The 16,273-nt window shown below is 54.6% G+C and overlaps 1 protein-coding gene and 1 pseudogene across 1 annotated transcript in view; both read left to right on the top strand.

Annotated features, from left to right (window-relative positions):
- ADGRG5 (adhesion G protein-coupled receptor G5) overlaps positions 1-16,046 on the top strand; it is a 34,932-nt gene extending 18,886 nt beyond the window's left edge. The window contains exons 2-12 of the mRNA XM_055099337.2: positions 799-900; positions 1,127-1,202; positions 1,834-1,990; positions 2,591-2,722; positions 3,775-3,891; positions 5,339-5,491; positions 6,210-6,331; positions 6,596-6,864; positions 9,253-9,370; positions 13,662-13,939; positions 14,285-16,046. Coding sequence (XP_054955312.2) covers positions 837-900; positions 1,127-1,202; positions 1,834-1,990; positions 2,591-2,722; positions 3,775-3,891; positions 5,339-5,491; positions 6,210-6,331; positions 6,596-6,864; positions 9,253-9,370; positions 13,662-13,939; positions 14,285-14,385 — 1,587 coding nt within the window. The 5' untranslated portion in view covers positions 799-836 and the 3' untranslated portion in view covers positions 14,386-16,046. The remainder of the gene's footprint in view (positions 1-798; positions 901-1,126; positions 1,203-1,833; positions 1,991-2,590; positions 2,723-3,774; positions 3,892-5,338; positions 5,492-6,209; positions 6,332-6,595; positions 6,865-9,252; positions 9,371-13,661; positions 13,940-14,284) is intronic.
- LOC134729341 (uncharacterized) lies at positions 7,017-9,232 on the top strand (annotated as a pseudogene).
- Positions 16,047-16,273: the final 227 nt, after the last annotated feature.

The raw sequence follows: 16,273 nt of genomic DNA on the forward strand, positions 1-16,273 counted from the left end.
CCACCTACTTGTAGCCTCCAAAATTTAGCTGACATCTCCCATCTCTGCAGTTGTTTTCTTTCCCATTGTTCTGTCTTTGTGCCTGTTTTCTAAGAAGTAGCTTTACCTCTCCCATGGTAGGGTACAGGGTTTCCTGTACCCTGTGTCTTCTTTCATGATTTACTGTCTCATTTTGTTGGAGCACATCCTCCAGCAGCTTCCTGAGAGGCTTTGTGCCTCTTTTCTTCCCCATTTTACTGTTTTTCATGCCTCTTTTCTTTACCATTGTTCTGTGGCTTTGTGCCTATTTTATTCATTCCCTCTCATTTTAGTGGGGCTTTAAGGGGCAGACATAAATTTGCTCTATTGAAGCAGAAGTTTATTAGTTCATTTTAAAATGGAGGAAAATGAGGGCAGAGGAGAGACAGATCCTACCCAAAGCTGCACGATGAGTTAATGGCAGGGCTGGATGGGGTTTACATGTTGCTTTCTCCCAAACACCTTCCCCCTGGGTAGAGGCTGGGATCCTGGGGAAGCCCCCAGAAGGACTGCTTTTTGGGAAGGGGAGTGTATCAGGCGGAGCTGCTAATGGCAGCCATTACTTGGTGGTCAAGGATTCTGGAGTCTTAGAGACCTGGCTTTAGGCAGGTTTAAGTAAAGCAAGACCCTTTGCCCTTCATCCTCAGCTTCCTCATCTGTGAAATGCAGGAGTGGTGAGTCAAATAAGATGCTGCCTGTCCTACTCTTGGGACATGCCAGACACCTAGAAGTTAGAGGTTGCTCTTTTATCATCATGGTGATGGCATGCACCTTTTCCAGGGCCGGAGCCAGTTCTTGGAGGAGAGTCTGCACAGGGCATGGATCACTGTGGTGCCCTTTTCCTGTGCCTGTGCCTTCTGACTTTGCAGAATGCAACAGCAGGTAAGGGGGCTCTGCTGAACTGGGGGCAGCCCTAGCCCAGTCCTGGGACTGTGATGCAAAAGGGGGAGGCGTCAAACCATGGGAGATTGAAAAGGGCCACTTAGGCTTCCTGGGGGCAGCAGGAGCTGCTTGCGAACTAGACTCTCAGGGTGGGATGGAAAGCCCAGAGGTTGTGGGGCCAGAGGGCAGTTGAGACACAAACTGAGGGGAAGGTGTGTCCCCACAGAGACATGGGAAGAACTCCTGCGCTACATGGAGAATATGCAGGTGTCCAGGGGCCGGAGCTCAGTTTTTTCCTCTCGGTGAGTTGGATGTGCCTCCCACCCCAAGCCTGCACCTTGAATCAGTGGGTCAGGGTTAGTCTAATGTAGACTCTTAACTGTGCATTTTTTCAGCACTTTTATTGAGCACCTACTGCATGCCCGACACTAGGCTCTGGGGATGCAGGATGGGCATGTCACTGCCCTCATGAAGTTTATCATCGAGGAATGGGGGCCCTTAATCATAGATGTCATGACACTAAGTGCAGAATTATGGGTCTCCATGCATTTTCCTGGGAAGAGGCTCTAAGATTCTGGCTGGGCTCTCCAGGGTCTATGACCCAAAGACTGAGCAGCTCTAGGTGAGCGGCCAATGCTGAAGACTGGTCAGGGCTAAGAGTGGCTACTGGGAAGCTATGAGGGAGCAGTCAGGGAAGGCTTCCTGGAGGAGGTGACAACAAACTGGGACCTGAACAGGAGTTAATCAAGAGGAGGGGATAGATGGGGTAGGGAGGTAACAGTGTGCCAAGGACACTGTGTGTGCAGTGGTCTGGAGGTGTGTGTGACAGAGGTGTGGGTGGGGAGGCCCTGCCCTCCCAGGCTGTCTACAGCCCCCTCTCACCCTTACCCCACTCCGGGTTCTGGCCTCCCTGGCCATCTCTCCGGGCTGCAGTCAACTCCACCAGCTGGAGCAGATGCTACTGAACACCAGCTTCCCAGGCTACAACCTGACCTTGCAGACACCCACCATCCAGTCTCTGGCCTTCAAGCTGAGCTGTGACTTCTCTGGCCTCTCGCTGACCAGTGCCACTCTGAAGCGGGTGCCCCAGGTCAGAGGCTGTGGGTTGAGGGGTGTGGCCAGCTGCCCCGCCCTAGAAGTCCTCCAGGCATTTAAGGTCTGGACTTTCTTTAGGCTCCACTGTCTTCCTCCCCACACCCTACAGTCCAGGCTCTGCCCTAACTGGCAGTGAGTTGCCTCCTCTGTAAAATGGGGCTGATACTCGCTGTGTGAACTGTGGAAAGGGAGGTGCTTTATTGCCCCTGCAGGGCAGAATCTTCTTCCTGCTTTGGCTGGAGGCTGCCCGCTGCGGGAGGCGCTGTGGGAGAGGCCAGAAACCCTGGCTCCTTTTAGGACCCTGGGGTGATCAGCTGGATCCCTGGCAGGGGCTGGGGCTGGTGCTGGGGCTGGGTGCTGAGGTAGCTCCATCTTCAGGGGTCCAGTGGGTCAGGTAAACATCCAAAACTCAGGAACAGCATGGAGGGAAGGCCTGGGATCTTGGGAAGTTTGGGAGGAGATGCAGCCTGGGGGGAGAAGGTTCTGTGGGTGGAAACCCCAAGGAAGGTTTCACGGGGAGTGGGAGGCAGTGAAGGTGTTGGGGTCAGGTCTCCAGGTCCTGGTTGCCAAACAGCCTGTTTGGGACCCTCCGCAGGCAGGAGGTCAGCATGCCCGGGGTCAGCACGCCATGCAGTTCCCCGCCGAGCTGACCCGGGATGCCTGCAAGACCCGCCCCAGGGAGCTGCGGCTCATCTGTATCTACTTCTCCAACACCCACTTTTTCAAGGTCAGTGTGATGGCGGGCCAAGGAGGGTGGGTGCCGGCCCCTTCTTGGGATCCACTGCAGGCGCCCATGTCACTGCCTGGCCTCTGGGTGACCAGCACTGAGTGAGACCAACCAGCCATCTGTGCAATCCAAGCCAGCAATTGTCCCTCTCTGGGCCTCAGTTTCCCTGCCAACTTTAGCAGAATGGTAGGAAGGTATAATTACAATCTGCAAATAAGACCTAAGAAACCTACGATGTGCCTGTCGGTAGGCGGGAGACAGACAAGAAGGCATTTATTATTCCCTGCCCTCAGATAACTCTCTGTCTTGATGCCTAGACTAAGGCCTTACAGATTTTTTTTTTTTTTTTTTTTTTTGGCAGAGTCTCGCTCTGTTGCCCAGGCTGGAGAGCAGTGGCATGATCTCAGCTCACTGTAACCTCCGCCTCCTGGGTTCAAGCGATTCCCCTGCCTCAGCCTCCCTGGGATTACAGGCGTGCGCCATCATGCCCAGCTAATTTTTGTATTTTTAGTAGACACCGGGTTTAACCATGTTGGCCAGGCTGATCTTGAACTCCTGGCCTCAAGTGATCCGCCTGCCTTGGCCTCCCAAAATGCTAGGATTATAGGCGTGAGCCACTGTGTCCGGCCTGACCTTAGAGATTTAATGTCAGCAGAAGGTTGATTATAGCCATAGAGATCCAGAGTGATGGATGAGTCAGGGTGGGGTTGGGGCTCTTCCCAGTGGGCAGTCCAGGGGAGCTTCTGGGGAAGGTGCCTTTCAACCTTGGCTTTAAAAGTGAGTGAGGATAGTGGTGAGGTGGAGGGGGTGAGGCTGGAATGCATTAAACGAGTGGGAGGTGGAGCAGGGGATGGTGAGAGGACAGCTTTCCACAGGGCAGGAACAGCACATGCAAAGGCTGGGAGGCTGGGAGGCTGGGAGGCTGAGAAAGCTTTCACGCTGCACACGTGAAACTCTTGCTGCTTGTTCTCATCCAGGGAAGCGGAGCTCAGACCTTACCCAGGGCCTCCCCATTTCCCCTCCACTCAGCCCTTCTCCTGCTGCCCTTCCAGGATGAAAACAACTCATCTCTGCTGAATAACTACGTCCTGGGGGCTCAGCTGAGTCATGGGCACGTGAACAACCTCAGGGATCCGGTGAACATCAGCTTCTGGCACAACCAAAGCCTGGTACTGCTGGGGGCGCCCCCGTTTCCACTGCACCCCTGCCCCTCTGTGACTCTCCTGTTGAACACTGGTTTGACTAGACCCAAACATGTGGAACCATCTTGGAAATCCATCACACTTTGAAAATTCCTGCTCAAGAAATAAGAGAGAGAGAAGTTTTTACTCATGCATTTGTCAGAATTCTTTCAGTTGCAAGTAAGAAAAGACCACTTCAAGCCAGCTTGAGCACAGAGGGAACTGATTGGCACACATCAATGAAATGTCTAGAGGTGATCCACCAGCTTCAGACATGGCTGAATCCAGGGATGGATCTGATGCCCTCGTGGCTCAGTCTCTCTCCGTCTCAGCAATGGTCTCCTGCCTTGGCTGTCCATTCTGTGGCATGATGGATGCTGGAGAGCCAGACTTCCTTTCCCTCTTCCCATCAGGCTCTTCCCCCCACTCCCCACCCCCAACCTGCCCCAGTGCAGATCAGGGTCTCAGGATCTTAAAGGTTCAGCTGGGTCACATGTCCATCCCTGCACCTGTCACTGTGCCCAGGGGGATGGAATGTGTGGATTGGCCAGGCCTGGGTCACACGGCCCAGGGACTGGGGTGAAGGAGTGAGCTCCTAGGGGAAGTGCAGATGCTGATCCTGGAACAGAGACAGGGCTGCTTGTTGGGGGTGGGGGCAGAGTGGGGTGGTTCACAAGCCTCAGTGCCTCCATTTCTGGTTCCTGGCATTCCTGAAAAGCCCGGAGCCTCTGCTTTCTGGCTTCATCTTCCCTTCAGCTTCACCAGGACTGCCCTGCACTCTAAATTTCACCATCATCCTTTCCTTTCAGCTCTGGGCTTTTGCCACTACGGTTCCCTCCACCTGGAATGCCCTTGCCCTACTCATGTTGAAATCCAACACGTCCTCTAAGGGTTCAGGGCCCCCACCTCCCCTTCTCCCTTTGGGTCAGCTCTGCCTACCCTCCATGGTTTTCCGTGACTACCTGTGTCATTTCCTCCACTTCTCCACCCACGTGGCTTGGCGTTAGGGTTGTCTGTGGATGAGTCTCCCCCAACCAGGCATGGGTCTGAGCACGTTGCTGTTCCCCATAGGGAGGAAGGGAAGGGATCAGCTGGTTATGGAGCGCCTACCGTATAAAAGGCCAGAGCTGGACACTCAAGATTCCGTGTTGCCCTTCGTTTTTCCACCATTGTTGTAACATGGGTACGAATGATCCTATTCTGTAGATGACTAAACTGAGGCTCAGAGCAACTTGGCGTCTTGCCTGGGTCACTCTGAGAGCCCACAGTGGAGGTGGGACAGGAATCTGAGACTGTCTGAGGCCAAAGGCCAGCCAGTGCCTGGTAAAATGTTGGCAAATGTGCAGTTGAGTCACTGTTGGCCCCCAGGACTCCCAGACACTGATCCGCAGCCTTTCCTCTGCACCCTATGACTGACCCCAGCATCTCCACCCAGGAAGGCTACACCCTGACCTGTGTCTTCTGGAAGGAGGGAGCCAGGAAACAGCCCTGGGGGGGCTGGAGCCCTGAGGGCTGTCGTACAGAGCAACCCTCCCGCTCTCAGGTGCTCTGCCGCTGCAACCACCTCACCTACTTTGCTGTTCTCATGGTATGTATGCATCCTGAGTGGGGCTCAGAGCTACAGAGGGCCCTGTGTCTGTGGCAGAGGAGCAAGGCAAAAGCTGGTGCAAGGGACAGAAAATCCAACTGAAATGGGCTTAAGCAAAAAACAAAAAAAACTTTATGGACTCATGTTTCTGGAAAGGCTGGGTTAGGCTTCAGGCATGGCTTGATCCAGGGGCTGATCACTAAGATCACTAAGATAGCACTCTATCTCTGTCCCTCAACTGTGCTTGCTCTGTGCTGGCTTTGCCCTCAAATAGGATCTCCTTATGAGATAATAATATAGCTGGCAGCAGTTCCAGGCTCATGCCCTGCTAGCTTTCAGGCCAGTGGAATAAAATCTTCTTTTACCCAGTTCTGCCAGCCATGTGCTCATCCCTGACCCAATCACTATAGGCAGAAGGAGGGAGGGCCCTGCTTGACCAGGCCTGGCATCCCTTTCTGCACAAAGAGGGCAAAGTGGTGGAACCCCACAGGTGCATAGGGAGTGGGAGAAGGGAGGCACTCATAGAAGAAGAGGGAGATGGGAGATGTGGAGGGGGCAAAACTGACTGTATCTGCCATGGCCTTGTTCAAGCCAGGTCCATGGCTAGGCTTGTGGGGAAGGGGACTTGGAGAGGAGGCCTCAGGAGGTCCCTCTGACTGAGGCTGGGAGGGAGGGCAATACTATGCTTCTGGCCTCCAGCCCCTCTTCCCTCCTGCAGCAACTCTCCCCAGCCCTGGTCCCTGCAGAGTTGCTGGCACCTCTAACGTACATCTCCCTCGTGGGCTGCAGCATCTCCATCGTGGCCTCGCTGATCACAGTCCTGCTGCACTTCCATTTCAGGTATTCCACTGCCACAGTGCTGGGCCTGCCCTGCACTGTGGCACATCACGCTTCCTTGTGTCCCATTTAGTCCACTAGAACTGGGTGTGCTTCTCCAGAGGGTGGGGACCAGGAGGCGGGAGACCAGCCTTGTGGTGCGACTGCTGTGGGATCCCTGCCCCTTCTTTGCCTCAGTTTCCCCGTCGGCATGCACCTATGCACCCAGTGGGTAGTGCTGCCTGGGTGATGTCCCTGGGCCATGGAGGGCCATTCTCTCACCTGCAGGAAGCAGAGTGACTCCTTAACACGCATCCACATGAACCTGCATGCCTCCGTGCTGCTCCTGAACATCGCCTTCCTGCTGAGCCCCGCATTCGCAATGTCTCCTGTGCCCGGGTCAGCATGCACAGCTCTGGCCGCTGCCCTGCACTACGCGCTGCTCAGCTGCCTCACCTGGATGGCCATCGAGGGCTTCAACCTCTACCTCCTCCTCGGGCGTGTCTACAACATCTACATCCGCAGATATGTGTTCAAGCTTGGTGTGCTAGGCTGGGGTAAGCACATCATCTCTCCTCTCCTCCTCAGACTTCCAGGTGGGCAGGGTATTGACCCCCTTTAGTCCTTTCTTTCCCCTCCTGCTCATCATCATAGTGGCCATTACATGACCACCAGCTGTGAACTCTGTCTACACCCACCTCTACTTTCTATGTTACTAATTTTATCACCTCTTCCACCTCCATCATCATCATCAACACCTCCTCCACCACCATTATTACCTCCTCCACCTTCATTATCACCATCACCTCCTCCACCTCCTCCACCACCATTATCACCTCCTCCACCTTCATTATCACCATCACCTCCTCCACCTCCATCACCACCATCATCATCTCATCCACCTCCGTTATCGCCATCACCTCCTCCACCTTCATCACCACCATCATCACCTCCTCCACGTACATCACCACCTTCTTCACCACCATGATCACCTCCTCCACCTCCATCACCACCTCCTCCACCTTCATCACCATCATCATCACCTCCTCCACCTCCACCACCTCCTCCACCTCCTTCACCACCACCATCATCTCCTTCACCTCCACCACCACCTCCTCCACCTCCATCACCTCCATCATCACCTCCTCCACCTCCATCACCTCCATCACCACCACCTCCACCTCCATCACCACCTCCTCCACCTCCATCACCTCCATCACCACCTCTTCCACCTCCATCACCTCCATCACCACCTCCATCACCACCTCTTCCACCTCTATCACCTCCATGATCACCTCCTCCACCTCCGTCATCACCATCATCACCTGCTCCATCTCCTCCACCTCTGTCACCACCATCATCACCTCCTCCACCTTCATCATCACCATCACCTCCTCCACCTCCATCACCACCATCATCATCTCCTCCACCTCCGTTATCACCATCACCTCCTCCACCTTCATCACCACCATCATCACCTCCTCGACGTACATCACCACCTTCTTCACCACCATGATCACCTCCTCCACCTCCATCACCACCTCCTCAACCTTCATCACCATCATCATCACCTCCTCCACCTCCACCACCTCCTCCACTTCCTTCACCACCACCATCATCTCCTTCACCTCCACCACCACCTCCTCCACCTCCATCACCTCCATCGTCACCTCCTCCACCTCCATCATCATCACCTCCTACACCTCCATCACCACCACCTCCACCTCCATCACCTCCATCACCACCACCTCCACCTCCATCACCTCCATCACCACCTCCTCCACCTCCATCACCTCCATCACCACCTCCTCCACCTCCATCACCACCTCCTCCACCTCCATCACCTCCATCACCACCTCCTCCACCTCCATCACCACCTCCTCCACCTCCATCACCACCTCCTCCACCTCTATCACCTCCATGATCACCTCCTCCACCTCCGTCATCACCATCATCACCTGCTCCATTTCCTCCACCTCTATCACCACCACCATCACCTCCTCCACCTCCATCATCATCATCACTTCCTCCATCTCCTCCACCTCTATCATTACCATTATCACCTCCTCTACCTCCATCATCACCATCACCTCCTCCATCTCCTCCACCTCTATCATCGCCATCATCACCTCCTCCACCTTCATCATCACCATCATCACCTCCTCCATCTCCTCCACCTCTGTCACCACCATCATCACCTCCTCCACCTGTATCACCATCGTCATCACCTCCTCCATCTCCTCCACCTCTATCATCACCATCGTCACCTCCTCCACCTCCATCATCACCATCACCTCCTCCATCTCCTCCACCTCTATCATCATCATCATTACCTCCTCCACGTCTATCATCACCGTCACCTCCTCCATCTTCTCCACCTCTGTCATCACCATCATCTCCTCCACCTGCACTGTCACCATCATCACCTCCATCTCCTCCACCTCCATCAGCAACAGCATCACCTCCTCTACCTCCATTACCGCCTTCATTTTCTCTACCTCCTTCACCACCATCACCACCTCCTCCACCACCTACTCCACCTCCATCACCACCATCATCACTTCCTCCACCTTCTCTATCTCCAGCGGCACCATCACTGGTACCTTCATCACCGTCCTCACCCCTTTCTTGCTTATCTCTATTTCCTCAGCAGTTCCCCAGTCCTCCCTCCCATTTGCTCCCCATCACCACCTTCCCAGTGTGACCACTCCTCCCTCCACCACTGTTCCATCGTAGAGCCGTCACTAACATCATCTTGGAGAGAGCTTCCTCCAAACCACCAGGCTCATTGCTCTGAAGTTGGGGGCTCACAACAGTCTCCTCTCAGTTGTCCCTTGACCAGTGAAATTCTGTGTCAGCAGCTCCAGGGACCGCCCCAGGGACCACCCCAGGGACCGAGGGTCAGCCCTCTCCCACATCTCCTGAGCCTTTGTCCCACCCCTCAGGGGCCCCAGCCCTCCTGGTGCTGCTTTCCCTCTCTGTCAAGAGCTCGGTATACGGACCCTGCACGATCCCCGTCTTCAACAGCTGGGAGAATGGCACAGCCTTCCAGAACATGTCCATGTGAGTGCCCTCAGGGCTGCAGTGGGCTCCCTGGCTCTGGCAGAAGGGCCACATGGGCCTGGGGCTCCAAATGGAATATCCTGTAGGCAAGGCACTGGCTGTGGGGCAGAGAGGGAGCTGGGGCTTAGACAGGGGAGTTTGCAGGGGGCTCCACCACATCCCTTCCATGGATCCAGGTCTCCTGCAGAGGCAGCCTTGTGTTCTATGCTGGTGAAGTCTACGAAGCCAGCGTCTGCTCGCCAACCTGCCAGGGCAGCCGGGCCTCCCGCCTCCTCTGTCCTGCCCTGCCCTCCAGTGCCCAGGCCCTGAGGGTCTGGCTCAGCCTGCACTTGACTCTCTTCCCCTGCAGACCACCTTGCTGCACCTACCCAGGCTCCAACTCCTCCCGACCTGCCCTGGGCACTGCCAGGCCTCTCAAGTCCTCCTAGTCAGACAAGAGTGCTGTGGGGGCTGGGCTTTGGGGAGACAAAGAGAGGCAGCGAGGTGGGCCTTTAGGGGCCGGGGGACACGCTGCTGCTTTTTTTTAATAGCCCCTCCCTGCAGGCGAGGACGTTAAGCTTTTTATTATTATGCAACATTTCTAACAGCCAGACATAGACTAGCCTAAGGAACCCCCGCGGGCCCATCACTCACTTGCAGTTGGCTGTGGAATCTTTTTCCTTCTTGGCTGATGCAGGCTCAGGATGGGGGCTGATTCTGTGTCAGGCCTTGGGTATCAGCCGGCTTCGTTTTCACAAGGGCAAGGGCCGGGTCCTGTTGCCAGCCCTATTTTACAGTTAGGGCACCTGAGAAACAGGCAGCTTAAGAACTCTACCTGAGGAGCCCTAGCCAGTCAGTGGCAGAGCTGGGGCTTGGTCTCCGGCAGGCTGGTCCAGAGCCTGGCCCCCAGCCTCTGAAGCAGGGCTGGGGGACTGCATGCTACATAGGTGGGGCTGATCCCTCTCACAGTGAGGCGCGGGTGTATCAGAGGACATGTGACTTCAATGTACATGAATTGTTCTCTGCAATCTCCATGACAACCCATAAGGCAAGTACATAATCATCCCCAACCTACAGATGAGGAAATAGAGGCTCTGGCCTCAGTTTACATACTCTCTGAAGATGTATTTTCTTTTTTTTTTTTTTTTTTTTTTTTTGAGATGGAGTTTCGCTCTTGTTGCCCAGGCTGGAGTGCAATGGTGTGATCTCGGCTCACTGCAACCTCTGCCTCCTGGGTTCAAGCGATTCTCCTGTGAGTAGCTGGGATTACAGGCGCGTGCCACCACGCTCAGTTAATTTTTGTATTTTTAGTAGAGACAGAGTTTCAGCATGTTGGCCAGACTGGTCTCAACTTCTGACCTCAGGTGATCCGTCTGCCTTGGCCTCCCAAAGTGCTGGGATTACAGGCGTGAACACTATGCCCAGCCTATTTTCTTATATAATAATGTGATGAGGACAAAGGAGCTTTAGTGACACGTCCACAGGACCCACTAATGCACAGATGTTAGAGAACACCCACCTACGAGCCAGCTTCTCCCTGGGTCTTCCTCACTCTGCCCTCTCCTCTCAGGAAACAATTACCTTGGGGTTTGTGACTTTTTTTTTTTAATTTAAAACATCTCTTACTATGTATATACACATTCCTAAACCCAAACATCAGTTAAAAACCAAAAACAGGCCAGGCGTGGTGGCTCACGCCTGTAATCCCAGCACTTTGAGAGGCCGAGGTAGGCAGATCATGAGGTCAGGAGATCAAGACCATCCTGGCTAACACAGTGAAACCCCGTCTCTATTAAAAATACAAAAAATTAGCTGGGCGTGGTGGCAGGCGCCTGTAGTCCCAGTTACTCGGGAGGCTGAGGCAGGAGAATGGCGTGAACCTGGGAGGTGGAGCTTGCAGTGAGCTGAGATCGCCACTGCACTCCAGCCTGGGCGACAGCGAGACTCCGACTCAAACAAACAAACAAATAAAAAACACATCCTGGCCAACATGGAGAAATCCCATCTTTACTAAAAATACAAAAATTAGCCAGACATGGTGGCGGGTGCCTGTAATCCCAGCTACTCAGGAGGCTGAGTCAGGAGAATCGCTTGAACCCGGGAGGTGGAGATTGCAGTGAGCTGAGATTGCGGCACTGCACTCCAGCCTGGAGACAGAGCGAGACTCCGTCTCAAAAAACAAAACAAAACAAATACAACCCTTGAAAATCATTCAGATGTCCACTGATGGGATGCTGGATGAATGGACTGCAGTAGAGCTGTCTCCGTGGGGATATTCCCTAGCGGTGAAAGTGAGTGGTCGCCTACCACACTCATCAACTTGGAGGAATCCCAAAATAATGTCCTGGGACCCTTGTGACTGTAGGGGCAGGAGCCACAAAGTGAACCTCAGCAGGGGATTGTGACAGTTAGGGGCTCAGGCTCTGGGCCTGGGGCTTCAGGATCCAGCTTTGCCTCTAACTGGAATGTGTTCCTGAGCTAGAGCCTGAGTTTCCTCATCTGCAGGATGAGGACGATTATGTACTTGCCTTATGGGTTGTCATGGGGATTGCAGGGGACAAGTCACATAAAGCACATCGTTACTGGTGGAGGGTGTCCAGGTTCTTGGCGTCTTGAACCAAGAATTGGACAAGCCCAGGCATGGTGGCTCGTGCCTGTAATCCCAGGACTTTGGAAGGCCGAGGCAGGTGGATCAACTGAGGTCAGGAGTTCGAGATCAGCCTGGACAACACGGTGAAACCCTGTCTTTACTAAAAATACACAAAAATTAGCTGGGCGTGGTGTCAGGATTCTGTAGTCCCAGCTACTCAGGAGGCTGAGAGAGGAGAATTGCTTGAACCTGGGGGGCGGAGGTTGCAGTGAGCCAAGATCACATCACTGCACTCCAGCCTGGTGACAGAGACTCCCTCTCAAAAAAAAAAAAAAAAAAAAAAAAAAAAAAAAAAAAAGGACAAAGTGAGGAACGAATTAAGCAAGAAAAGCAGAGATTGATTGAAAATGAAAGTACACGCTACAGTGTGGGAGTGGGCCAGAGCATAGGGCCTCAAGAGCCCTATTACAGAATTTGTGGAGATTTAAATACGCTCTAGAGGTTTCCATTGGTTACTTGATGTACACCCTCTGTAAATGAGGATGAAGTAAAGTTACAAAGTCATTTGGCATATGCCCTATGTAAATGGAGAGGATATTTTCTGTCATAGCTGAAGTGTTTCCATTTGATTTATTTTTATTTATTTTGAGATGGAATCTCGCTCTGTCGCCCAGGCTAGAGTGCAGTGGTGCGATCTCGGCTCACTGCAACCTCTGCCTCTCGGGTTCAAGTGATTCTCCTGCCTCAGCCTCCCGAGCAGCTGGGATTACAGGCACCTGCCACCATGCCCGGCTAATTTTTGTATTTTTAGTACAGACGGGGTTTCACCATGTTGGCCAGGATGGTCTCCAACTCCTGACCTCAAGTGATTCGCCCACCTTGGCCTCCCAAAGTGCTGAGATTACAGGCATGAGCCACCGCGCCTGGCCTCCATTTGATTTAGTTCTAGGAAGTCCTTACATTTCCCTGTCTCTAAACCCTTTTCTCCTGCCTCAGCATGACATTGTGTCCGACTAAAAGGTGGCATCTGTCTTGAAGGTGTCTTGGGGAGGCAAAGGGCAGAGGCCTCCGGGAGGGCGTGGGACCGGGGCTGGCTTCGGTTAGTTCTCCATGGCTCTCTGCTCAGCCCTCAGTGGGCTCTCCTGCGGCTCTGTGTGCTCTCAGGTTGACACTTGGAGGGTCCCTGTCCACCAAGCTACAGGTTGGCAGCCCGCCCACTCTCCAGCGCAGGCCTTGGTGGCCCCGTCTAGGTGGGGAGTGGCTCCTGGGGAGGGGCGTCCCACTGCAGAGATGGTGATGAGGCGGTGACAACCATGTAGTGGGGTGGAAGGGGAAGTTTCCAGGAAAGAGGGCTCCGGGCCAAGGATCCAATAGAAGATGGGGCATGCTGGACTTGGGCTGGCCATGGAAGCAGAGAGGAGTGAGATGTGGAAAGGAGAGAGGAAGAATTTTCAGGGGGGTGAAGACATGGGGACATGAGAGAAACCACTGTGGCTGGAAAGGTGGGCATGAGGGAGCTTCAGATCGTTGACCAAGGAGGCAGATGTGTCCTCTGATGGTGGCCTCGCTGGAAAGCCGGGTGAGGGGCTTCACCGTGTGTTCAGTCAGGCAAGAAACAATAGGGCCTGAGCCAGGAGACTGAGTGGGGCTTCAGGGAGTGACGCTGGCCTCCCCGCGGGCCTGGGAGCCACTGTGAGCCTGACACGTCACCCTCCCCTGCAGATGCTGGGTGCGGAGCCCCGTGGTGCACAGTGTCCTGGTCATGGGCTATGGCGGCCTCACGTCCCTCTTCAACCTGGTGGTGCTGGCCTGGGCGCTGTGGACCCTGCGCAGGCTGCGGGAGCGGGCGGATGCACCGAGTGCCAGGGCCTGCCATGACACTGTCACTGTGCTGGGCCTCACCGTGCTGCTGGGAACCACCTGGGCCTTGGCCTTCTTTTCTTTTGGCGTCTTCCTGCTGCCCCAGCTGTTCCTCTTCACCATCTTAAACTCGCTCTACGGTAGGGCTGGAGGGCGGCCTGGAGGAAGCTACCTGGCAGGGGGTGTATGGCTGGTGGGATGTTCACTGCTAAAGGGGTTCAGGTGAAGGGGGTGAGTGGGGGACTAACATCCAGCCCCAGGCTCCACTAGCTAAGCTGGTGGGGGCTACATCTGCATGAAGGTACCCTATGGACTGGCCACAGCAGCTCTTCCAGCTCTGAGGCTCTGCCCCTCTGGCCTCCTACAGTAAGAGATTCTGGGAGTTGCCCATGGGCCCCAGGGAGGCCAGCTCGCTGCAGCCAAGGAGACCCTGGCCTTTGGGGAAGCCCACGCTGCCCCGTGGAACTCCCGCCTTTCTCTTGCAGGTTTCTTCCTTTTCCTGTGGTTCTGCTCCCAGCGGTGCCGCTCAGAAGCAGAGGCCAAGGCACAGATAGAGGCCTTCAGCTCCTCCCAAACAACACAGTAGTCCGGGCCTCCTGGCCTGGAACCCTCAGCCTCTCTGGCTGCCAGTAGTCTGAGGCTACGGCTCCCGCTAGAGAGGGTCGCAGGCCTGCTGCTGGACCCCAGAGGCCACTGTGACCGCCAAGGGGCCTTTTCCACTTCCACGGCCTCTCCAGGCACTGAGGGGAAGGCATTGCTCTACCTCTCCCTGACATTTTGCTCCGGGGCAGATCCAACCTTACCTGGGGCAGCAAACTTTGTCCTGGTACCTGGGCCCAGCTCGCCAGGGATGTGGGCAGAGCACCAGCCTGGGCATCAGGAGGCCAAGTTTCAAGGACTGTCTCTGAGTCTGTCTGTATGACCTTGGGCCTGCCACTTCTCACAGACCCTAGGTATCCACAGCTGTGACATGGGGGCAAGCGGCTTTGTTTCAGCCTAATCCAAGAGCTTAGTAAAAATTGCATAAGACCAGGGGGAAGAGTGTCAGCGTGGGGTGGGAATTCCCGCGGCCTCCACCTGCTTGCTAGGGGCAGGATCTCATCCAGGCTGCCCTGGAAGCACCTGCTTGGCCCTGCCACCTTCCTCCAGTGGAGGGCCAGATGGCATCCTGGCTTGGGGCGGGTGGGACCTACCCAGGCTCTGAGACTTTACTGGCCTATGCCTGAGGCCTCTTTTCCTTTAACTCCCTAAATTATGATGATTCCAAGTCCAAGCCCATCCTTCCGAAAGATTGGGAGGTTCCGCCGTTCCCAGAGGCTCCTCCTGCGGTGCTCCCAAGACTTCCATAGACCATCTGGACCAGTAGCCCATCCCACAGTTTTCTTGGGGGCAGAGGAAAACGCTTCTTTCTCCTCCAGCTGAATCAGCTGGATCCCAGTGTCCTGGCTGTTTGGTGATTGGGCAAGATTGAATTTGCCCAGGTAGGCATGAGAGTGTGGGTTTTAAATTCGAAGCTCAGGCCATAGTTGCAGAGAATCACCCTTACCCCAGACCTTCATGAGACAGTGCTCATGAAGCCAGTGCGTTTCCCAGAACGAACACTAGGCGGCACCGTTGGTCCACACTCAGAGGCCCTTGGCGCCAAGACTGCATCTAGAATCGCTCAAACACCTGTTTGCAGACCCCATGCACCAGCTGGAGGGGCCGTAACTGCAGGACTGCGCCTACTGAGTGACCCATTTCCTCCAGGAGGAAAGGCAAGACACGCTTACACGGCCATTTGTCTCTTTTCCCAATGCGGCGGTGCACTTTCGCTCTTGGGGGCTGCACCCCAGACATAGCTGGCACCAGAGCAGGGTGCTCAGGTGGTAGGTGCTCAGGGCCCTGCCCCAGGCCACTGGGCCGTTTTGATGACCTCGAAGGTCACAGGCAGAAAATAGGAGCAGGATTTCCCCTGGGGAAAAGTTCTCCTGGGACATCTTCTGCTCTTCTGTACATTTCTAGATGCAAATAACTCCTTCACCAGGCAGTGAGTGGCGTAGGCTCTGGAGCCAGGCTGCCTGGGCTCCAATGCCAGCTCTGCCACTTGCTAGCTGTGAGACTGTGGACAAACCACTCAGCCTCTGTGTGCCTCAGTTTTCCTATTTGTAAAATAGAGGCCATAGTGGTACCTATTTTGAAGACTAAGTAAAAGAATTCAAATAAAGAGACTTGGCACAGAGTAAGTGCTCAGTAAATGGTTACTGGTATTATCATTAGTATTTTTGCTATTATTATTAACAGTGTTAACTGAGTTTCAGAGGCCAGCCTGTCTAAGCCCCAGGCCCAGCTCTGCTCAACCTTGTAGGCACAACCCCTTCTTAGGCACATCTCACCGTGCCTCAGTTTCTTTCCCCAGACGGGTCTCTACTCCCACCTCGCTTTCTGCTGTTCTAGGAATAGTCCCCACACAGTGCAGCCTCCAGGCCATGCCA

The sequence above is a fragment of the Pan paniscus genome, chromosome 18 (assembly GCF_029289425.2).
Source record: "Pan paniscus chromosome 18, NHGRI_mPanPan1-v2.0_pri, whole genome shotgun sequence".
Taxonomy (NCBI): Eukaryota; Metazoa; Chordata; class Mammalia; order Primates; family Hominidae; genus Pan; species Pan paniscus.